We start from the raw sequence: 23,766 nt of genomic DNA on the forward strand, positions 1-23,766 counted from the left end.
AGGCAGTGCTGGGGAGATTTTATTCGCTACATGTGCCGTGTCGAGTGTGGGTGTGTGAGTGAGTATTTTACTGGAGCTTTCCGAGGCTCCGAGCCAAAATAAATAGTTCTCACAGCGCTCCTTTCTGTGCGGTGTCAGTAGAACACCCTCACCGCTGATTACAATCCCATGCTTCTTAGAACAGAGAAGCGCCACTCTGTGCCAGAGTCCTTCATTAGCATTGGGTGGGAGGAGGACAGATACGTCTTGCACTGGAATCTAAACTGGATCCAGCTGCACCACTTAGTCAGGAGTTGTATTATAGAAAGATGGGAGGTTAACATGACAGAAACGCAGTGTTCTGATATCACACTTAAGATTTACACAGCTTTTTCTCCTGCAGAAAACCAAACTACTACAGGCATACTGTATTAGATGCATGTTCCTAAAGGAAAAATGAATTGCAGCACAAGCTTGGTGTATCTAACCCTTTGTGTATACCCACACATGCATAACATTATCATTATAGCGTCTTCTGCTGTCTCATTTGTCAGCTGCTTTCTCTTCCTAACACTTATTTTGGCATGCAATAACTCCTGAGTGCCCTTTCTCATGGTCATAAAGCGGAGATGAGCGAGTAATGAAGAGTATGAACAACACAAACAAAAGTCACCATTAGGTGGCACTGTGGTACAGCATGCAGCAGATACAGGTCATAGATATTAGTGAGATCCGTTCTAATCGACTACATGGATCTCAGCAGTTCACGTAAAACAAGTTTTAGCTTCTTGAATCCAAACCTAAACTGCTGAGAGGCTGTGCATGTGAGTGGGTGTGCACTCCCTGTTTGAACTTTCCTATTGTCTCTGAGTGCCCGTGGGCATGCACTGTTCTATCAGTCACATTACTGCTCTCTTCCATTTTCATGAACTGCGCACTCGGATGTTGACAGACAGCGCTACAGGGAGACTGCACAGTGAAATGCAGTTTATTAAATTAGCGAACCAGACGGGAGGGGGAAAGGCAGGGAAGATAGCAACAATTTCTTGGAAACTGTATAAGGCGATGCGCCTTTCAACAAAGAGAAGGATAGAGGAATCTATTTGAATGAGCTCTGAATGTGAGCCCCCGGCACTCTGCTGGGTTAATGCAGCCCTGCCAGACCCTCTCCTGGTCACAGGGTGTGGGAGACTGATGTACGACCTGAGGCAGCCCTGAATAAATATTTAAACAACGCTCAGCCTTTTAGTCTGAAGACATTCTCAGCCAGATTTGATAGGCTGCTGCTCCAGCTGGCCTCGTGGTACGTACTGTATTGAGTTACGCCGTTGTTCTATGAACAGTTTGTTTTATTATTTTTTATTTAAATGTATTATTACTTGTGCAGAGGCTGGAGACATGTTAATCAGTTTACACAGGCTAGTCCACTTGTCCTATCCTATCACAGCTGGTTGCTAGGGAGATATGTGAGCTCTATCTCTCTCGCAGGCAGTTTATACCCACATGCCCTGTGGAACACCGACTCCATGTGTTACTATGGAAACCGTCATGTGACTCGCCTATTAATAAAGCCTGCCAGTGCATCACAGCAGCCCAAGCAGGAGTCTCCACCAGGATATTTCATCAGCATTCAAGGAGCCAATAGCTGTCTGGGTTTATCTTTTACATTTTAAAGGGGTATGGTCCTGGTACAATCTCAGCTTGAAAAGGGTTTCCACTCAAATGTAAGAGATGCCCTTTCTGGCTTTCCCTGAGTTACACATGACAGCTATAACCTCCTGCTGCTGCATGTGGTGGCAGGAGCAGGCCTGACAGCCATCAGGGTCTGGTTTCTGATCGAGACAGAGTTCACAAAAGGGGACTGTCCTTCTGGCCAATTTCCTCAAAGATAGTCAATAGATCAAACAGATCTATGGAATCCAATTTCAAGAATGAAATAAAGGGCTAGATTGAAACAACTCTATTGAAAGATAATATGTTGACAGCTGTCTGCAGTGCACTTATTACCTGTTTCGAAGTGTGTGTTATGCCGAGCATCCACAGCGATACATTGAAATCCAGGGCTTGGATAAGTGGAGGGAGCGAGCGAGCGAGCGAGCTTTTGAAGTGTTTCAGCTGGAGCGAGAGAGTGGTGCAATTATACCAAGAGTGGTTTCAGTTCTCTCCTGCAGAAACACAGGAAGAAATAGTCACGATTACGCTGCAAATCTGTAGTATTTACTTACCTCGATACCGGGTCTTAAAACTGACCTTTAGTATTCTTTCACTGCGCAATCTCAAAGCCGAAAACCTTTGTGTGTGTGTTTTTGTGTGCGAAAAAACAAGTGCAGGTGTGTGGCTAAGTATGTGAACTTGCCTCGCGCACTGAATGCATGCCTGCCATAGGCTCCCCTGGGTCCTAAACCCCTACGTAGAATATTGCAGTAACCACACACTGGTCATGACTTTTGCAGACATTAAAGGTTTGCTGACATAAGGGGGGTTAACAGTAGAGTTTAAAGCAAAATAAGGGAGGAAATCTGTCCCGGGAGAAGGGTTCAAAATACGGGAAAGTCCCGGTGAAAACGGGAGAGGTGACAGTTCTGCGGCAACTATCTCCGGTATGAAACAAAAAGAGAATCTGCGTGGAAAGTGAACATGAGCGGCCGTGACTGTGGATCCGCCCGTCTCGACGTTGTTTGTGATTTATTGTAAACCGTAAAGGCGATCCCATCTTCAAGTGGCTGCTCACCGCACCCCGCATTCTGCAACTATACGCCTGTAGTATTCTTCCGCCTTTTTAAAAATTTACAACAAACGAAACGCCAGCAGTATAGCATCAGATATTAAAAACCACAGGCTTCCCCCGACACAAAAAAACAATGTTGGAGCTGCCTGTTGTCAGCAACATTGCAACACTGTAATGTATAGCAAAGGTGTGTACAATGCAAAGCAACACATTTGTAATGGGAGTTCGTGTCTGTGAGTACAGCGAGAGGAAACACTTGTATGACAATGCAAAATTAGACCGCATGATCTTGCTGTGCAGGCTAACCCATCATTGCATTGCTATCGTTGCAATGCAGCTAGTCGACCCCAGCAGAGTTTGCCGGTTCTCAGTGGAAATTGCTGCATTTGGGCTAGTAGTCGGATCCGGGTTTAATACGGGTTCTACCTGCCACCACCACTACAACCTCCACCCTTGTGTTCTGTGCAGGAATCACCCACATTTTAGATATGCCTCAGGCCGTTTAACGCGGGTGATTCACGTTCATGAATCTACTTTACAATTGCGAGCCCCGAGCTGCGCTTTAAATGCAAATGAGCCGTTTGCAGGAGAAGCAGGGTGCCCATGTGGACAGGCACCATGCCTTGTTGTTCTGCACGCTGATTGGCTGCAGGGAGCGACATATTTTAATCAAATGCAAATATACTGCAGGGGAGGGATGTCTGCAAAACACGGCTTCGGTTTCGCGTCACGTAGCAAAGACCTGGAATTCAGCCTTGAGATTTGAAAAAAAAAAAAGACTTGGAATGGCATTTAATGCAGTTTGGGCTATTTTGTTTTTGATGCACACATTTTAATTACACATATGTTGTCACGTGTCTTCCTGGCGTTATTTTGATGACGTAGAACCAGTGTAATTGCCTTCCAACCCCCCCGTCCAGTATTCCAGAGAACTCCGGCGCTGCTTTTGTCCCGGGTTTGTCGTATCGGGGGGAGGGACGCTGCGCGGTGGGCGGGCTGGATGGGGGTGCTTTTCATCTTGTTGTATTTTCTGTTACTCGCATCGCCATCTTGTTGCAACCCCTCGCCTTGGCTGGAGCGGTTCTTACGAGGGGGGATCCGGATTGCGTTTGCCGTTGAGTGAAATCCGAGGAGCCCGAGAGTAAAGGAAAAAGCGCAGATCTGCAAGACTCCACTTGAAAGCAAGCCGACCCCGAAAGCAGGCGAGAGATGAGCATCGAGACGCTTTTAGAAGCAGCCAGGTTTCTGGAATGGGAAGCACAGCAACAACAGAAAACACGTGGTAAGAGGGGGCAGCAGGGTAAATGGACTTAAACCTTTAAAGAAACAGCGGCACGCCTCTGTCTTTGTCGGGGTCTGGTTTCGCTGTCCAATAGAACCCGGTTTATATTATAACGTCTTTAGCGATCCGTTTTTATTAAACAGAAAATAATTCAAAAATAAAAGCATGATATAGTGTTTCATAATTCTTTGAATGGTTTCATATTTTGGGGGTTACAGAACACCACCTCCTTTTTTTTTTTTTTTTTGGCTGACGTGTGGGATTCCGTTGCACGGATGTAATGTAATATGCACGAGATCTGCAGAGATGAAGGATGGTTCGATTTGGAGTATTTTTTTTAAATTGACATGCATTGAGAGCGTGTCGTAATTTGCTTGGTTGTGTTTTATTGTAGTAGAATAAACTGCGATGCTCAGTGTAGTTAATTTTCTCATGCATGTATTCTCTGTGCAGTCCCATTGTTCGAGGTCTTGCACCACTTTAGTATGCAATAAGACGCATCCGTATCGGAAACCAGACTGCAGTATTTAAGTATTATATATAATCTCAATTATTTGTTCTCCTTTTATGGGTGTGGAGATTTTGTGAAAACCTGTAAATAAAATGAACAGGTTTTGTGGGTTTATATGTGAAGAATGTACTGTATCTGAGCGTTGCTCCTTTATTAAGCTGTGGTCCTAGTATTTCACGAAACGTAGCAAAGCTCTCGACACTGCAGTACGCATTTCCCTTTTCTGCGATTAATATTTTGACCCCAACTAAAGTTGCTCCGTCTAAAAATATTGCCATTTTATACCTTGTTGGATAAATGATTAAATTATAAATTAAGAAAAAAACAGCTTTTATTTCGTTTTAAAAGGGCGGTGGCAAACTACGAGAGCAATGCCGAGCCTTTTTCTTCCACTCCCACATAAAATGACCTGACATAGTTTGGTGTCATATGACATTCGGGGCCCGCCTACTTCCCTTTTATATTTTTACTATCCCCAGTCGAATTCTACAGCGCTTTGCATATCTAATTAAAACAGCACGACTACAGTGAGGAAAGGGCGACCATTGCTGAAAGTAAAAAAGCGTTTCAAAGAGTAATATCTTCCGCCTGGTTGCACGCCAAGAGTGCGTTATCTTGCGCCTCACCCTCCCCGCCGCGCACATTTTAGTGCTGCAAGGTTCCGAAGATTTTGTCACGCTAGGTTGGTGACGTGTCGGATAAGGACACGCCTCCCCTCAGGGACCGCGTGTCGGGACCCCGCCCCGCTCGACCACGTGCGCGGCTGGCAATCCTTCCAGACACTGAAGGTTTTTTTTTGTGTGTTTTTTTCTTCAGCTCTGGCGCAGGTCACAGCGGGGAAGGGAAACAGGGCATGGTTCTCTCTGGCTCGCTCGATTCCTCCCTCCCTCGGCGTAGGCGTTATACAATCGCGTGTATTTAAACTATGCGAACAGAACCACCCCCTTCTTCATTCACCAGAGGGAAAAAAAAAAAAAAAAAAATCACGAGGTGTCGTCAGTGTTAAGCCAACAGACAAGCCTATACGAGAACAAGATAATATTTTTTTAAATACCACAAGGGTGACGTAATTGGTATTTCCCTTTTAAAGTCTATATTACTGCTAATACCTTGATATTTATTGTACAATTTTTTATTTATTATAATAAAGCAGCACGGAGCTGGGGTTAAAAGACTATACTTTTATTGATAATTACCCACAATGGGAAGATTAAAAGGCTTGTGACTGGATTTGACAGGTTAGGCAATGGATAAGCAATGCGTTTGGAACCCCAGGTACTGTTGCTGTAAAGCAGTTTAATTGTGTTTGGGACTGAGCAACTGAATACCACAAGCTGAAGGCTGTGGCTGGCCAGTTGAAGTCATTGTATCTGGAAAGGTCCGTTGTTGAACCAGTTTTAGCAGAGCCCTCGAGCCTTGTTTCGAATTCTGATTAACCCTTGGCTCCTGTATAATTTCAGACCTTTGGCCCCCGATTTACAGTCCATGGTGTAATCATTACAGTTTCACAACTGGTATAGTTTTGCATGAAGATTTTGTTTGTATGGCTTATGCGAATGTTGGCACTGTGTCATTTACAGGAATCGACAGTGAGACGAAGTGCATGTGATTTTTCTTTGTATTTTGCCTTCACTTCCCTAATGGTATTCTGCCAGCTTGCAAAGCAGAAGTTACCTTTCTGGGAGCCGTAGTAGCGTAGCTGTGCGATTGCATGTTCCCCGTCACTGACTAAATATAGCCGGAGACAAACTTGGCCGGTTAGTTCATACTGCTGCTCAGAGAAGGGGGGATTTTCCATTGTGGGTGCCGTGCTGCTGCTTGATGTGTGGAGAGGCACAGCCCACACTGTGAGATTCCAGCCTTGTCATGTCTCCCAGTGCTGCTTCCCAGTCCTGATCTTCACAGAATTCCTATTGAACGACCCGCGTGTTGTATTTGAACAGGTTCTGCAGTCAAGCAATTGAGAGGACCACAGTCTGGGGAGTTATGAAAGAGCCTGTCTGTCTGTCCGTCCAGCTGTGTGTCTGTCCCCGCGCTCGTTTTGATCTGCTTTTTCGTGATGCTGATCTTGGCTCTAGTTTTGTATTTACAGCTGTGCATTAGGGATGGGAATTTGAAACGTTTAAACGTATAAACTCTAAAGAAGTGGTTAAACGTTTAATAATATGCTAGACGTGTAACCGGTCACGTGACAAACGCATAATTTTTTATGCATTAATTTTAGTAATTTATCATCAGTAGTCTGTTGCGTATGAGACTGCTGTAGTGCCACAGTAAGGATATTATAAAAACGAAGGGGTTTGGCAATTGCCTCCAAGTAGCGTTTCTAATTGGTGCAACAGAAAGATTGACACTGGGGCGGGTTTTATTCTCGGTGGATCTGGCGCTTCATTGGTGCTCTGTGTGTGTTCATGCCTGTAGGAGGCGTGGCATGGGATCCGTTCCACAGCGGTGTAATAACGTTAATGACAAGTGTTTTTTGTGAGTTTGTTCTATATTTAAAATGGCATCTCTAATCAAAGGAAGCCACGTTTGGAAGTATTTTCAGGAACCGGACGAGAAAACCGTGGTATGTAAATAATTATGCCAAACAAGGCTTTTTTCACTTGAAATTGTTCTGTAAGTTTTTGGCTTGAACGGCCGTTTATGTTCAGTACAGTTTATTTGTATGTTGGAACTACTGCACTAAAGTAAAGGACACGGGTTCAAACAGGTAGGCCAGGAATCTCTTTTTACAATTTAATGTAAAGTTGACCATATACAATTAACTGCACAAGAAGGCACACATTATATGAATTACTTAATATATTATTTGATTGTGTGTTAATTTGGCATTTAAAATAGGACTTGTGTGAATGTTTGGGAGGTTTATGTACACTAGTACAGTATGTAGAGGAGAGTGGGGTTTGATTCTAGTACTTGGAAACTGTAATTCTCAAGTACTCGTCTGGAGCAACAGTAGATCTCAAAAATCCCACCGCTGCTATCAAAGACCACAAACTTTTAAATCTCTGAGGCAGGTTTTTTAATATCAGTCACAATGCTCTTTACAATTCCAAAATATTGTGCTATTTTATCCCTGTTAAAATGACCTTTTCCAGAAGTGAAAGTATTTCTTTTTTTTCAATTGTAAGCACAACTCGCTTTCGCTTTTGCGCTGTACAGTGGGTGATCGTAGCTTTTAATTTAATTTAATTCTTTTTTTTTTTTTAAACTATGTAATTTTGGGCAAAGTTACTTATAACAAAAACAAAAAAAACAGAATAGGTTCCTTTTTTGTTGTTGTTAAATGAACATTTAAGAGCCACTATTCTAAAAACATCATACTATCCGAAAATGTGTTCAATATGTATATAGTTATATCTCCACTAGCAACTTTAATTACAACCATAAATATAATCATTTGAATATATACTTTCGTGTGTGTGTGTTTTTTTTACTTTGTAGTTTACTGAAACGTTATAACATCGCATTTGCTTATTTAGGGTTTATTTGCTTATAAAATACTAACCAGGGCTGTCACTATCAGAATGTAATATAAAGAGTGCGTGTGTGTGTGTGTGTGTGTGTGTGTGTGTGTGCGTGTGTGTGTAGATATGGTTTAAACACTGACACTGCAAAGTGTTTAAACATTCATAATGTGTATGTGATTAACCCACAGACTACTTTTAAAATAAAATGTGCACAGCGATTTCCAACCCATGCAAATGAGTTTGATAAATATGCACCAAGGAGCCAGATAAACCTGTTAAATCCATGCATTACTTCATATTTAATTCCATGCTTCTATTGTGATGCGATATATCATGTAAAGACAGTATCACGATTCATCGATACGCCATGAAGCCTTGAACCCCTGTTCATAGTTACGGTTGTGAGATTGCATTTTATTTTCAGACCATACTACCCTGACTGTAGATTACCCTTCGGGCTACGATGTGTTCCACTGTGCAATATTTGGACAGGTTCATTATTAATGAACAAAATAGTAGCACAGACTCCCTTGCAATAGGTCGCTGGTGGTTTGCAATAGATGTTTGTATCAAGCTGGTGAACAGAGCAACATATTAACAACCTGTTTGTACTGTGAGACCAGGAAGCACCAAATATCAGCATGGCTCACTGACGGTCAGTTTGTACATTCCTCTGATTACAGCCCTGCTTCCTCTGGTTTTGAGTCAGGAATTCGTCTGTGGTTCTTTAAACAGAACGCATGTGTTTGTGTGTTTGTGGGAATGGGGCTGTACTGTTTGTCTTTTCTCTAGTGCTAAAACACTGCCTGCTATTCAAAATACACGGCAACTTCCAGTCACATTAAATCCTAGTGTAGTTGCCCTGAGTTTAACAGTGGACTCTTTTTATAATAGAAATGCTTTCTGCCGGCCTGTCTTGTCTGGCTGCATGTTGGCATTGTATTTGGAGAGTCTATGCTCTTCTCTGTCTGTAAGTCGGTGCAGTATCAGTGGTAATCTAAATCTCCTTTCTATCATCCTGTTTCTCTTACTCTCTCCAGTATAAATATACTGATTTTAAAAGTGTCCAGTTGAAATTGCCCAACACGACAAGCCATCCAGGATGCATCACAGCTGTTGTCAGGGCTCTTGCATCAACATCCTTGTTTCCATGGCAACCCAGTGGCCTGCCCTTTTCTTGTGGCAGGAAGCCTTCAGCCCTGACTGGTGATTGGAGCCTCAGGATGTTGGAATTACATGGTGAAGGCAGCAGCCCCCTTTCCTCCACCTTGAGTCCCATCAATACTGTTACCTGGCTGTTTGCTCATTTACCTTCCGTTATGTGCTCTATGAGTTACTTTGTCTATATATTAGAGCTTCACAAACCCATTATTTGGATCAAGCTGTCCTCAGATGAGGGTCATTGATGTTGACCAGGCTAATTTACCATTCCAAGTGAAGAAACAGCTGCATGGATTTGTGTGGATTGCTGTTCTCCACAGTCTTAAGAGAAGTAGCAAGCCACACCAACCCAAGCAGCAGTTTCTTCACTTGTTTCATTTCGAATGGTAAATCAACAGTAATCTGTGTATTTCAAAGAGCTTCTAATGCACGTATCCCTTGCCTTGACTCAGCGTTTTTTATTTTAACGGCTAACGGTACCCCAGACTGTGCTCTCAACGTGAGGACAGCTAACCCTTTGTTACCCAATTTCCCTGACATAATATGTTTACATCAGTTTCCATGTGGTTTTTTTATTTTTTATTTCTACATTAGAGCCTTTAATTATAATTAATAATCTCGCTCCTGTCAGCTGTTTTGAACTGGTTTGATCTGCTGTATTCACTTGTAGTTATGGTTGAGCAGCTTTGGTCTCAAGGGCCACTCCCCTCCGGGTTAAATGGATATTATTCATTAACTACGGGGCTCAAATTGGAGATTTTTAGGGTCAGAGAAATAATCTGTTTTTTTGCAGTTGTAACACGTCTTTTACGTTGTTATACTAGGCGTTTACCATGGTTTGCCCTGTTTGTTATTATAATAGATCTTTGTTTCCCTTTCCTCCGCAGATGAGGGTGAGATGCGTGAGAAGTTGCGGCTGGATTGGGAGGAGCAAGAGGACCGGAAGCCCGTGGTGGTCGCACTTCCTGCGCAGACGCGGGTGAATCATGTGACCCGCGGCGAGGAGGCGTGTCCAGAGCATCGGCCCACCCCAGTCCCGCCCCCTCCCCCGCCCCCTCCTGTCCAGGTGGCACTCATTCCTGTGGTAACCAGCCCCACTGCCCTGGCCCTGTCCTCCGTCGTCACTCTCTCCTCCTCAGGGATAGAGTCTCCACAGCGCCTCCCGCTGGGCCCCACGGTGAAGGTCGAGCCAGTCACGCCTCCCCACTCCTGCAGCCCCAAGCAGCAGCAGCAGCAGCATCAGCTGGTACAGACCTACCAGAGTCCCATCATCACAGCCTCTCCGCACCACCTAATCCATCAGCCAGTCCCAACCCAGATGCAGGCTTCGCATCAGCTGCAGTCCAATGCCGGGGGCAAACTGAGCAGCCTTGAGGAGGCCAGACACCTGGAGCAGAAGAGACGGCCTGGAGGGTGAGTTTCAGGAGTGGAATACCTCCCCCCGGAAACACCCAGCCAGGGTCGGGGTCTAGTCCTGTCTCTCAATTCCAGTTTAAAATCAATTCCCATTCCCTTTTCATCAAATCCAGTGTCTTGTTTGACAATATTCTCTTCAAAAATTGTTTGTGTTGCATAGTTTTTTTTTTTATATAAACAGTCCACATGTTTTTTTTAAATAAATAAATACATTGAAAATCGTTTTAACAATGTTGGATGTGCACACCCGGCACGGTCTACGCGTTGTCAAGGGTGTGCTGGCTTGAGTCTTGTGACTCTTCGTCATGCTGTGCTCTGGAGAGTTTTTAAATGAATTGCTTTGTGTGCTGTGTGTCTGTCGGGACGTTTTAATTGGCTTGCTGTGATGTCACTTGATGTTGTCTTGTTAGGAATCCCTCGAAAGTGATTCAGAATGCAGTTTCGTTATGTTAAATGGTTAGGGGTATGGACCTCAATCCCCGGCGGCACACGGGACCAGCTCACTAATCCCCTGCTCTTGAACTAGGCTAGGGGGAGTTGAGGAGCCTCTCCTTGTGTTTCTGTTCTTCACAATCATCAGGCAGTGTTAGCGACTTTTCGGGGTTCCCTTGCGACTAAATGTTGTCAAAGTGACCAGCGACAAATCAAACGACTTTTAGTCTGATGAGTATTGTCAAGTTGAGGCTACGTAACCATGTGGGTATCGGCACACTGCTGCGTCGTCGCCACTGCCTTTCCCAAGGCATGGCTGAGCCGGACGATCTGGGCGTGGTGGAGTGGCTGTCTGCGTTCCAGTGTCATTGTGTCAGCTGACCTAGGAAGCAGCGCCATGTAAAGGTCATAGCGCGGGCAGTTTAAGGTCACGTTTCGTAATATTTGTGTGTTTCCACTTCTGTTGCTGTTCTCTTTAATCTTGTATTCATTTTTAATTTGATCTCAACACCGATTGGCCAGGCGATTTGATGAGCCGTCGTGGTTAAAACAGTTTGTCTCTTCAGCACTTTTTACTTCTGCACACAGTCAGGCCTCGTTGGATACAGTCTGAAGTGTAGCTGAGGTATAGCTGAGCGTCCGTGGAAACACCCTCCAGCTACACCTTGCCCAGACCGGCCAGCGCAGCTATACCTGGGGAGAGGCAGTGGAAACCAGGCATGAATGCTATACTGAGTGTGAGAACTGAGCTGAGTGCTACACTTACAACCTGCATGACACTGTTATAAAATTGATTCGCACAACCGCAGGCTACTCTTTTAAAAGCAACAAAGCCATCTACCAGCAGCCCACAGCCTGAGCCATGTACCAGTGCTCAAGAGCCATCTACACCCCAAAGAAGGACAGTGGGGTTAGGAGGTAGAGCCAGATCCAGATCGTACGCATTAGAGATCCTGTTTCAGTTTATTAGGTATAATACAAGTTTGCGAAGTCTACCTAGCGACATCTAGTGACTTTCTGAGGTCCGTCTGGCGACACTGTCATCAGGATGTAGGTAGTAAAGGCATTTCAAAAAAGTCCTATAAAATAAATATCTCTTTTTGATCTGTGTTTTCAGGGCAGGGACAAGAGAAGTACACAACAAGCTTGAAAAAAACAGGTGGGTGCATCTCTCTCCCTGCTAGAACTCTGTAATACTTACAGTCTCTTCCTGAAAATCTCTTCACCTGGTCTCTCGAGCTGCGTTTCCACTGCCCATGAGAACGCAGTCCCTCTGCACGCAGGTTCAATGAGATCTTAGCGAACAGCAAAGCATTCTCGATGCATGTGCGTCCGAGAGGTCTTCAACGTCTGGCCCATGACTGTCTCATAATTATAAAAAGGTAGTTGCCTTACGGTTGATGGTACGCTGTAGGAGTGACAAGCTGAACGTGATTGCATCTATGCATGGCAGCATTGAGCAGTGGGGAAAGTAGTTTGTAGTTCTCCAGGCCTTTATTTTGTTAAATATTTTTACAAACCTTGTTACGATAAAGTGTCTGGGCCTGTTTGTGTGGCGGTGCGGTTTTCAAATAAGCGCTGGCTGAAAAGGCAAGGTACCTTAAAGCAGCCCTGAACACAGCAGTTACCCGTGTGACATGTTTTGGGGAGCTTTGGTTTTGGCGATTGCTCATTTGGTTAACGGCTCAACAACAGAACATCGTTATGTTGAAAGGTGTGCTGGTCCAGGCTTGGTTTGTTGAGTTAATGGCAGGTTCTGTTGTGTCCCCCCTCCCCTCTTCCCCCCACCCAGGCGAGCGCACTTGAAGGAATGTTTCGAGACTCTGAAGAGGAACATCCCAAACGTGGATGACAAGAAGACGTCTAACCTCAGTGTGCTGCGGAGTGCCTTGAGATATATCCAGGTAGGTGCTCGCCTCTTCCACTGCGCTGAGAAGCCATGGCTACAAACCTGCTGCATTCGCAGTAAATTGCAATTCCAATGCCATTGTAATCTTAGCTGAACCCGGGCTCAGCTGTGTAATTAGAATTGCAATTCTACCATATCGTGGATCACTTCAGTCCTGCATTAATTTGTGATTCTATCATTATTCTTGTGTTTTCAACCTCTTAGTTGACCCCATGTGTTTGTTTGTACAGTGTGTTTCTGTATTTGTACCTGTGATTCATTGCTTGGTTATTTAGAATACATAGAGTGAACATGTTAATGTGTGTAGCTTTATTTAGCTTTTAAGTATAATTGTAAATATATTTGTAATTGCTGTAACTAATTGTAATTCAACAAAATCGCATTGGAATTGGAATTCTGCAGTAATTCTAATTCTAATTGAGTCCAGGTCTGCTTCCTGGTACCTCTCTGGGCTCTGATTCAGGGATGGGAATCAGACTCCTATTGCATAGCAGTTTCACCCATTCCAGGTTTTACTATGAGCTTGATCACTTGACAAGCTCGGGTATGTCTTATAAAACTCCTAGTAAGTAAAACCAGGAATGGATCAAACTGCGCTGCACTGAGAGTCTTATTTCTGTCCCTGTGATTGCAGTTTGACCTACAGAACAGTAAGCGATTGGCTACAAGACAGTGGTAGTTGAAACTGTTGAAATATATTTATATTGGTGTATTTGTGTGTATTGGAAAAGAATGCATGGGCAGTGTTCCAACGTAATGAGATAGTCCTGAATCAAAATACTCAAAAGCAGGCCAGCCTTCTATGTGTGGAAAGGCATTTAGTTAATATTAACATGGCGAGGACGAGGGGGGGGTGTTTAAAATCTACCAGTTGGCTTCCCTGCCTGCTGCTTGTTGTCCATTTCTGGGACACTGTTAATGAAAAGCACACACTGTACAGACAGCTAAAAGCCTTGGAATTGAAGACTGAGCTATAAGAAAAGCAAAACGAGAACAGAGATGAATACAGAAGAAGAAGAAAAAAAACGAAACCTGAGTTTGTTTGTTTGATTTAGACGAGATAAAACGAATTAAAGTCATGGCATAAAAACAGGAAGGGGAAATAGGTGTCTTCAAATACTGCCAGCCCTGATTATACATTCTGTAAGTGCAGAGAAAAAGCACCATCAAACAGATTGTCTGGTGGCATTAGTAAAAGGGGGAGGGGGGGAGGGAATCCGCTTTCATAAGATGAAGTGGTTGATTATCCTGCTGGACCTAGAAAGTAGGGCATGGTGGGGGTTGTGAGCTAAGCTGCCATCGCTTGCTCTCAGCCCCTCCCTCCTTTCTGATTTAACGGTGCTGTGTTAGCGTGCCTCGCTCGCCTGCCAGACTGTCCTGGGTGCTGAGCAGCAGTGCCTGCCTCTGCCTGTGCCTAAGCTGGCTGATTAGGGCTAGGGTGAATTTAAATCATGACCGGAAATCAAGGTGAAAGGATGCTAGAGTAAATTGGAAGAGCTACTAATTGTCTTGGACGGTTTGAGTTGTAGAGATGAGAGGTCTGGATAGCTGGGAGCTGGGATGTGTCCGGGTGCGTCTGGGAGACACACTAGTGTTACTGGAATAGTCGTTCACGTATTCAGCTATTTATAACAGTACATTATTGAGGATTACTAACTTTATTTAGCCACAGACCTTAGGCAGCTTCTGCCTTCAGCCGTCTGTGTTTATTTTAAATGATTAGTCAAAAAGATAAATCAGACCTTCAGTTTATCCATGAAGTGTTGTTGGTTTTGCTGTGGAACCGATTTTCTTTTAAAACTGTGAATTTGTACGCATCCATACTCCTACTGGAACTGTTAGATTTGGAATAATAATTACAGGAAATGGAATCCTGGGTGGACACCATTTCCAGGGGTTTGCTGAAATCTTCTTGGGGGTTGCAAAGGAAATCATGCACACAAATACTCACATTAAAAATGAATACTGTATTCATCAGCATGTAGTATGTTTAATATTATTGTTAAGGTGCTAGACAGCGAGGAGGGTCACTAGATTGCACGTACATCTGTTCCTTTTTGTTTGTGACTGAAGGATTTCTGTCTGGACTGCTCGTGGTCTGAGTAACCTGAAGAAAGCATTAGGAACTCCAAACCGCAGCACGGCTCCCACCGGCATACTGGTTACAAATCAAACTCGGGCATACAGACAGACAGGAAATCGATGAGAGTGTGTGTGTGCGTGCAAAATCTCAGCGGGATGTGTTAGCCTGTATCAAAATTAACAATAAAAAAGGGGAAATAATCGTATTAATAAATAAACATATTAATAAACGTATTAATAAATAATACGCCAGGCGTTGATTCGCAATAGAAACATACACTGTACACAAGCAAACATCCGTGAAATAATAGTGATGGATGTTAGTCCCCGATGCATGCGTGCTGACTTCATGCATTTCATTCACCGACCGAGTAATTAAAATACATACTGCAGATGCCAAATATTAAAGCTGTAAATTCTGCCTTTCTATGTGTTTTGGGTTGCTGAGATGCTGAAATTCCTGTGCCCATTGTCTCTAGTCTTGTATTAACTTCAAGCCGTAGATAACATTTGAAACCGCCGTCCTTGGCTTGCACGCAGACTCACGAGTAGACTGCTCTGATAAACTACAGAATTAAAGAAAGACTCGGTTTTTGCTTTTGTTGTTGCCCATTTTGGGTACAGTTACTGTATTTCGATTTTATATTGTGTGCTGTTATTCGAGCTTCAGCCTGTATTTTTCTTTCGTTTTTGTCCCCGTATCAGATTTTATTTTATTTTTTAAATTGGTTTGTGTGCACAATACGGTTCCTGCTGAGTGAATCTCCGGCTTCTATTTTTATTATATTCTTTAGAATTAGACTTGTATCGCAAAAAAAAAAAAAAAATACCATTTTTTTTTTAAAAATATCTTGTCCTTTTTTATATTGTTTTTCATTAGTTTCACACATTAAAATATTAGCGTTGCTTTCTCAACTCGGGCCTTTTCCACGTGACCGCGCCGAGCACATGGCTAACCCGAACCGCGTGACGTCACCCCGTGTGCGAGACCCTGCCTCGACAGACACGTGACACCCGGCTCCAGCTGGCTTTCGACTAGCTGTTGGTCGCTGCGGCAATGGAGGAGCTGTTTCCTCCCCTTCTCTGTAAACAGAACGATGATTTACAAAACAGAAATATATGTACAAAATGTTACAGCTTTGGGGATTTCAAGTTTAAATTGCACTATGCTGCCAGTGTACATTAGTGGACAGATATAGGCACTACATTCTCGTTTAACCCCTTTTTTAAATATTCTTTCCATCACGTAATGGAAATGTGTTTTTGTAGTAGCCTGCTTTTTGAAGCCGTGAAAACCATTTCTATTCTTAGTTTTATTTTATCTGCTGTTTTTTATAACCAACTACTGATTAGTTCCAAGTAGTAGCAATTCTCTGAAATTTCAATCTTAGCTGCATTCAACCATGGTGTTGCAGTTCTGTTGGAGGTGTTCCAGCTGCTAAAAGTGGATCTGCACAGCTCTGTGAAAGGTCTGTTTCAATGCTCTCTTTCTGCATGGTAAGGTTAGGGTGTTAACACACACATCCACTTGCTCTTATGTAGTGGGTCACCCTCACAATAGCTGAAACGGATTTTAAATCAGGGGTCATTTTGAAAGTGGCAGTGAAAAGGATATTGCGTGTTGACCACCCCCGCCTCTTGCAGCTTACTGGAAAAGAGCGAGAGGCTTTCTTGGCTCTTGTGAAAGAGGCTAAACAGTGCAGCTCCTCCCCTCTGGGACGGTGCTGGGTTTTGTAATTAAAAACGGGAGGTTACATTTTTCAATGTGCTCTAATAATAATAACCAAATGACTAATCTCTTGAAAGCTCAGTGAGTAATTCAGATAGCCCAGATAGAAGTATATTTTCATTAATACCCATTTTTGAGGGCATTGGTGCTCTCTCTAAACACGCAAGCATAAAAATATACTTTTTTTTTATTATTATTTTTTTATACAGAAGTACCACCTTGCTAATGCTTTGTTCTATACAACACATGGCTGAAGTCTCCCGCAGTGTGAACAATAAGCAGAAGAGGCAAGTAAGCCAGGGTAGCGCTGAGTTTTACAATGCATGACAATTCCTTTGAAAGCGCTTTGCTTAAAGGCTGCTACCTCGTTATTCCTGCTGCTTCACTTACTATAACAGGCCCTGCAAATGCATTGAAATGCACCAGCAGATGATGGAAGCCAAATACTCCTTTTCTTTCACACAGTAAAGTGTCATTGTGGGTGCGTAAAAGAAAAAAAAAAAGCCTTTTGAAAGTTCTTTTTGTTAGATCTCCTTTAACAAGGCTTTGGACGTCTCTGTGTGCTGATGTAGAGGGGAGCTCTCCTACACACAAGTGAGTTTTAAAAGTGCATTGAGATTGATCACTGGGGTTAATCTGGGGGAAGGTGAGGGTAGGGGCTTAATAATAATAATAATAATAATAATAATAATAATCTCTTTTCATAGCAGTGTAAAGTGGAAGTAGTTTTGGTTGTTAGTGTGTGTGTGCATTTTTATTAAAATCAATTTTGAAATGTGTTAAATCTTGACCCTTTTCTCATAATGCAATCTAAACTACGATTCAGAGAAAAGGATCCAGATCTGCAGTACTGAAACGCCTGCTTGTACAAACGCACTGTGAGTGACTGGTCTGTTGACCTTAATAATTCTCCACTCTGTAAAGCTGCACATGTGTTGAGTCACTGTGGTGCTCAGCGCCTTCATTTCAGGGACTGCCATGTGCTGTGTGTCACGTGCTGCTCTCTGTTCATCTTCACAGAGCTGCTCCTTTCATCTTGCCTGATTAGCCCGGATTGTCTTCCTAATCCAAGCAAGGGACTTTTAGGAAAGGGAAAGGCGAATTTTTTAACAAAAAAAAACATGCTGGGGATTGTAAAAAAACTACCCTCCCCGTATCCAGGCATTGCTTTGTTGAGATTCTGTATACGCGTTCCACAGACAGCGAGGTGCTGCTAGAACACAGAGGCTATATCATCAGTACTGAAGGCTACTGCATTGAAGCAAAGAGTTCTGCTTTCCGCTTGCCTATTCTTTGGGTGAACGCTGATGTTGTTTTTAGTGTGTTTTTTCAGTTGTTCTCTCAAGCTTTTTAATCAAATAGCCAAATAAACTAACCAAAAATAGCTCTGAGGGGGCTTGTATCGGTTGACTGCGGAGGAAGACTGCACAATAAACAAAACACTCTGCCCACCCCGCTATCCTCCACGTCACACCAGCGCAACCTGGCCTAATCAATTCCGTCGGCATGGAAACCGTGTAGGTTTTCTGTTGTTGCTGTGGCAACAGCTGGGGGACACTAGCATCTCGTTTGCTGAAACAAAAGCCTTGTTACTTTTTTGCCACTGCCAGCTTGGTGTGTATCTGGGGAGAATAATACAGACGCATCGTTCTCATAGAGTAACGGCTGGAGCATCGCCTCTTCGGCTTACTGATGAATAGAAATGAGATTGAAGGGCTGTGTTTCTGCACAGAGCAGGGAGAGCGACAGTGCCGAGTTCTTCCACGGCTGTCTCTGGATACGTATATCGTATCGCAACCCGCATGTTGTGATTTAAATCATATCATGACATCAGGGCATCGTTACACTCTTAATTCAGAGTGCTCAGGAGGACTTGATATATTTAACTCATTCTAGTTTTGTAAATTTAAATAAAAACAAAAAACAAATAGTTACCTCTTTCAAAAAGCTGGAGTGAACCCATTGAAAATATGGCCCAGTATGTCTTATTGCCACAGTAATATAAAGCTCAGAGTAAAACCTGGAAAGTGCGATGCAGTGGGACCCTCTTCACAGTCAGTGTTTGCGTTGCACTGTAAGCAGTACGGTTCTTAGTGGGAGTGGGTCTAAATCTCAGTGCTTGTGCACAATCGGGTTGTCTCTAAGATGAGAGAAGAGCTGCTCTGCAGGACCTTCTCTTCATTCCTGCTCCTGACACATTGGTAAGCATCTGGCAGCCCACGCTGCACGGCTGGAAGCCATGATGAGTCATCAGTAAACGAGTTGGCTTGAAGCCTTTGAAAACGCCCCGTTGCCACTAAACTTCTGAACAATATCAGTAAAGGCGAATGACCTTTGGGCTAATCAGCCCTTTAGTGTACTAGAATTTCTTAACAAGCTAAAATCTGTCACATCCCCTCTCCATTCTCAAGCAGGTTGCATGCTTTTCTGTAAGCGACCTGTGTAGCGTGTCTGGTGAAACTCGCAGGATTGAGCTTACAGTAGAGCCTGTTTATTCCTGTCTCTCCATCTTTTCATCTGGTTCTCCCTTTCCTCTCTGTCCTGTGTGGTCTCTTGGCAGACGGCATGATCCTTATCCCCTCTGCTGACCTCTTTAAACGTCTTGGCGCTCCTGTTCTTGGGAGTTCCGGGCTGCTCTGTTCCCAGGTCAGGTGACACACTTTTGCTCCGGCACTTTTGCATTGGCAGGGGTTTGGTGTTCTGCACTAATCCAGAATTGCCCTCCCCTTCCTCGACCGCAATTCAAACAGCAACGACATTTCATAGCTAATGCATAAACTATAAGTTAATTCTTTATTATTTTATTATTAGCTTCAGGGAAGTTTTTCGCTTATGTGTCTCTTAAAATCAGTTAAATACAAAAAAAAAACACAGGTTATACAGTTCCATTAACAACTGCCTTATGTGTGCATGCGTGCGTGTGTGTGTGTGCGTGTGCACTGTGAATAGCAGACACACGCATAGCTGATAGAGCAGGGCTAGGACAGCCTGTAGTACTACATTATTGCAGGGAGTTGTTTACAGCATAGAATTGGCGCCTGAGCCAGCAAGAGATTTCTTGGCAGAGGGAGGAGCCAGCCTCTGACACGTGGGGGGTGAGTGAGTGCACAAACAGGCGGGGCAGCACAGAGAGCAGGGGCCCATGTGAGGCAGCAGGAAACCGGATCCACGCTGTAAGCTTACTGGCTGTATGAAACCTTTGTGTTTAGTTGGCTTGCTTCCCAATCAGGTCCTTTTTCTTTATTATTAAAGACATTTGATTCAAACTAAGTGTCACAGTAATTATTGAGCCTCGACATCACGGGGGATAAAACAGTCCAGAAGAGTGAGAGTGTTTCATGAGTTAGTTGCTCCAGATGGCATTGTGTTGCTTTCTTACAATCCCCTGACTGTTTTTGAAGTGGTTTGCATTTATTTGTTCATTATTCTTTTGGTGACCTCATTTATACGAAAAGAAATGAAAGATCTATAGTATGTTTGTGTATTTATTTATTGCATTTATATAGCGCTTTTTATACAAAACTATTGCAAAGCACTGTGCAGTACATAGCAGAAAAAAGAACAAACCACAATACATTTGTATAGCATGTCACACATACAACTGCCACAGTCAGTTAAATAACAGTATACACAATAATACAAAAGCAGCAATTTTAAAGTTATATTAAAACCCACTAAGATAAGAAAACCATTTTATAAATGTGCGTTTTTAGTCTTGACTACTGTAACGGTCCCAGCTTCCCTGACAACCGAAGGCAGAGCATTCCTTAATTTAGGAGCGCTACAAGAAAAAGCCCTACCTCCTGTGTTGCTTTTGTTAACCCTAGGAATAACCAGCAGCCCCGCATCCTGTGATCTCAGTGTGCGGGGTCAGTAACTCCTGCAAATAACTAGGTGCTAATCCATTAACAGCAAAATCTTAAAATCAATTCTATACTGCACAGGGAGCCAGCGTAGAGAGGCCAAAACAGGGGTAACATGTTCACTTTTCCTGCTTTTAGTCCGAATTCTAGTGGCGGTATTCTGAACAAGCTGTGATTATTACTTGGCTGTTTTGAATAAACAGAGTAAACCTGTTCATGTGTGGAGCTGTTTGTTACTTTTTAGTATAATTGGAATTACTGCAGCATCATTGTAATTGAACACAATACCATTGTCTCTCCCCCCTCCCTCTCTCTCTCTCATCTCATCTCTAACTCTCTCGCTCTCTCTCTCTCTCTCTCCAGACCCTGAAGAGGAAGGAGAAGGAGTACGAGCATGAGATGGAGCGGCTGGCCCGTGAGAAGATCTCCACGCAGCAGCGACTGGCCGAGCTGAAGAACGAGCTGACCCAGTGGATGGACGTGCTGGAGATCGAGCGCGTGCTGCGCCAGACCGTGCAGCCTGAGGACGACCAGGTGTCCACCTCGACCGCCTCCGGTACGACGCGGGGGGCTACCAGCGCCGGACAAGGGCTTGAGGGGGAAGAGACTCCCTGCATGCTCCGTAGCTGAACTTGTGACCTCTGTAGCTTGTCTGGTTAAACTCGGGACTGAGCTTATAGTGGAGCCTCAAACTGCTAGTCCAGGGATTGAAAATAACTCCCATTGCACATTTTTTTCTAAAAGGAAAAGTGTTAATGTTACAAATGTTAATGTTCATGTTTTTTAATCCTCCAGAGGGTGAAGACAACTTCGACCAGGACATCGATGATGAGAGGCCGGCCCTGCCGCACAGCTCCATGCCCAAAGCGCCTCCACGCCTGCAGCCTGAGCTCCTGAAGGCTCTCCCGCCGTCCTCCATCCTGCCTCCGCACATCTCCATCCAGCAGCACAGGCCCCAGCAGCCCTCGGCCGTGGTGGCTGCTCCACTCCAGGCCCAGGCTTTGGTGGCCCAGAAGGCCATGATGCCCACCCACACCCACATAGTCCAACCCACTGTCATCGCCCACGCGGCCGCCACAGCCTCCCACGCCTCCGTCATCCAAGCGGTGAACCACGTGATCCAGGCTGGCTCGAAACACATCGCCCACATTGCCCCTTCCACGTCGAACTCTATGCAGCTCACCACCGCGGCCCAGCCCATCGGCCACATCACGGTCCACCCTGCCACCCTGAACCACGTCACCCATCTCAGCCACCACCTGCCCACCATTTACCCCCAGCCCATGGCAGTCCCCCAGCCCACAGTCATGAGCCACATTGCCCACACGCTCTCCCACGCCCAGGTGAATGGCACGGCCCCAAGCCAGCAAGCAGCCAGCATGGTGGGCAAGCAGGCAGCAGTGGGGGCCCAGGTGGTAACCCACCACCCACAGCTGGTAGGCCAGACAGTCCTGAACCCAGTAACTATGGTAACCATGCCTTCCTTTCCTGTGAGCACACTCAAGCTGGCCTGAGAGACAAAAAAAGAAATAAAGAATAAATTTGGGTTCATTGTAACTCTGGACAACTTTAAAAATAAATACAAAAACAATCCTAAAATAAAAATATATATATATTAGGATTTAAATAAAAAAACAAAAAAACGAATGAAACAAAAGAACTGTAAACTCAGTACATTCCTGATTTTAGACAAGAAACATTATAATTTTTGTTGCTCGTGGAGGATTGTGACAAATGGGGTAAGATCATGCTTGAGGCCCCGAATGTCTTTGAACCCCTTTAATGAGATGGGATTCTTTGGGCGAGGGGGGTGGGGGGGGTGTCTGTGAAATGCACTGTTCCGCTATGAATAAAAAAAAACAAACAAAAAAAAAAAAAACGGTTTCTTAAAAATAATAATTATAATAATAATAATAAAAAACAAACCTGTTTTGTTCCGTGTTGTAGGTAAATTGACGTAAGGGTGTGGTGCTTTTAACATCAATGTACAGCGAGCCAGCGGGGTCAGTAGCTAAACTTTCTCCCCCAATATAATTGCAAACGCTTTCAAACAAGTGCCTTTGGGCTAGAGATGTGCAGAGAATTGACTTTCCCTCTGAAGAGAAACACAGTAAAGCAGAAAAAAATAAATCCAGTCACAATGAAGGTTAAAGAATATTTTTAGACACCCGATCTTAATTCTTTGCAAATCTCTACTCTGATGTCAAGTCACTGTGTCAACAATCGGAGATGGAAATAAGACTCCCATTGCAGAACGGTTTGATCCATTCCTGGTTTTACTATGGGTTTAATAAGACACACCAGAGCTTGTCACAGTGTACAGAGAACTAATCAAGCCTGTATTAAAACCTGGCATGGGTGAACTGCTATGCAATAGGAGTCTTATTACCATCCTGGTCCAATAAGCATGAAATACAAATCCAGCTCCCAGCGCATATCTGATGGATTTTTATTACAACTTTATATAATCAGTTTGGCCAAGTGGTCTACGAGGTAGGAGAGCCTCCACGGACCACGTAGCTGCTGTCTGTAACAATTCTTGCATTGGTCATTGTTGTTGAGAAGTGAGTTCAGAAATCACCTCTTTCTACAGGATCTCTCGTTGAGGTTCAGATCACTATGAATTATTTTGCTATATTCCACCGCAGCGTTTTGCAATGGTCGTCTTTATAACCGTGTATGTGGTGTTCTGCATTAAATCCAGATGTGAAGCCGGTGGGAGTCAGCCTTGATCTGTGGGGGCTGCCAGGTTTTTGTTTCAACCAGTTGTCTTCTTTAACAGAGCCAGGAAACAGCTGTTTGACATACTCCGAAAAAAACAGAAATGGACACATGCAATCCCAGTCCATAAGGGGGATCAAAATCTGTACTGTAACCCGAGGTACACACAACACCACCCTGGACTGCAGTGTCGGAGCAAGAATTGTAAAAAGTCTGTTCTGTTACTATCGTCTTGAGAGGCTGTGGTAGAGGACAGTCGTACGGATTTGGTTGAAACAAAAAACCTGGACTTTTTCATTGTGACGTTTTGGTGGTCGTGAATTGGCTTTGAGCCAGTAATCTGCTCCTGTAGAACTCCTCCCCCGTCTTGGTTCTTGCACTCTGCTGCCCCCTGCTGCTCAGAAACGGTTATTGCTGCATCTCTCAGTTGTGAAACTGAAGCACTATCGAGAGACAATGGTGTGCTGTGCATTACAGTGG

General features: G+C 44.0%; 1 protein-coding gene across 2 annotated transcripts; it reads left to right on the forward strand.

The window, feature by feature from the left end:
* Positions 1–3,485: 3,485 nt before the first annotated feature.
* On the forward strand, positions 3,486–22,490 carry LOC117429851 (max-binding protein MNT-like). 2 transcript variants are annotated; one of them, XM_058998069.1, is made up of 6 exons: positions 3,487–3,989; positions 10,022–10,547; positions 12,100–12,141; positions 12,775–12,886; positions 20,929–21,121; positions 21,361–22,490. In XM_058998069.1, exons 1-6 carry the CDS (start codon positions 3,917–3,919, stop codon positions 22,077–22,079), a joined length of 1,665 nt encoding a protein of 554 aa, XP_058854052.1. In that variant the 5' UTR covers positions 3,487–3,916; the 3' UTR covers positions 22,080–22,490. The 2 variants fall into 2 exon arrangements, with proteins under 2 accessions (XP_058854053.1, XP_058854052.1); XM_058998070.1 differs by lacking the exon at positions 12,100–12,141 and having other exon boundaries at positions 3,486–3,989.
* The last annotated feature ends 1,276 nt before the right edge of the window (positions 22,491–23,766 follow it).

The sequence above is a fragment of the Acipenser ruthenus genome, chromosome 24, assembly GCF_902713425.1.
Source record: "Acipenser ruthenus chromosome 24, fAciRut3.2 maternal haplotype, whole genome shotgun sequence".
NCBI classification, from domain to species: Eukaryota; Metazoa; Chordata; class Actinopteri; order Acipenseriformes; family Acipenseridae; genus Acipenser; species Acipenser ruthenus.

Excerpts from the sequence above, each read along its gene's own strand:
- LOC117429851 (XM_058998069.1), top strand. The coding sequence starts at position 3,917 with ATGAGCATCGAGACGCTTTTAGAAGCAGCCAGGTTTCTGGAATGGGAA. Across the intron at positions 10,548-12,099 it reads CAGAAGAGACGGCCTGGAGG|GGCAGGGACAAGAGAAGTAC; the intron begins GTGAGTTTCAGG and ends CTGTGTTTTCAG. Across the intron at positions 12,142-12,774 it reads AACAAGCTTGAAAAAAACAG|GCGAGCGCACTTGAAGGAAT; the intron begins GTGGGTGCATCT and ends CCCCCCACCCAG.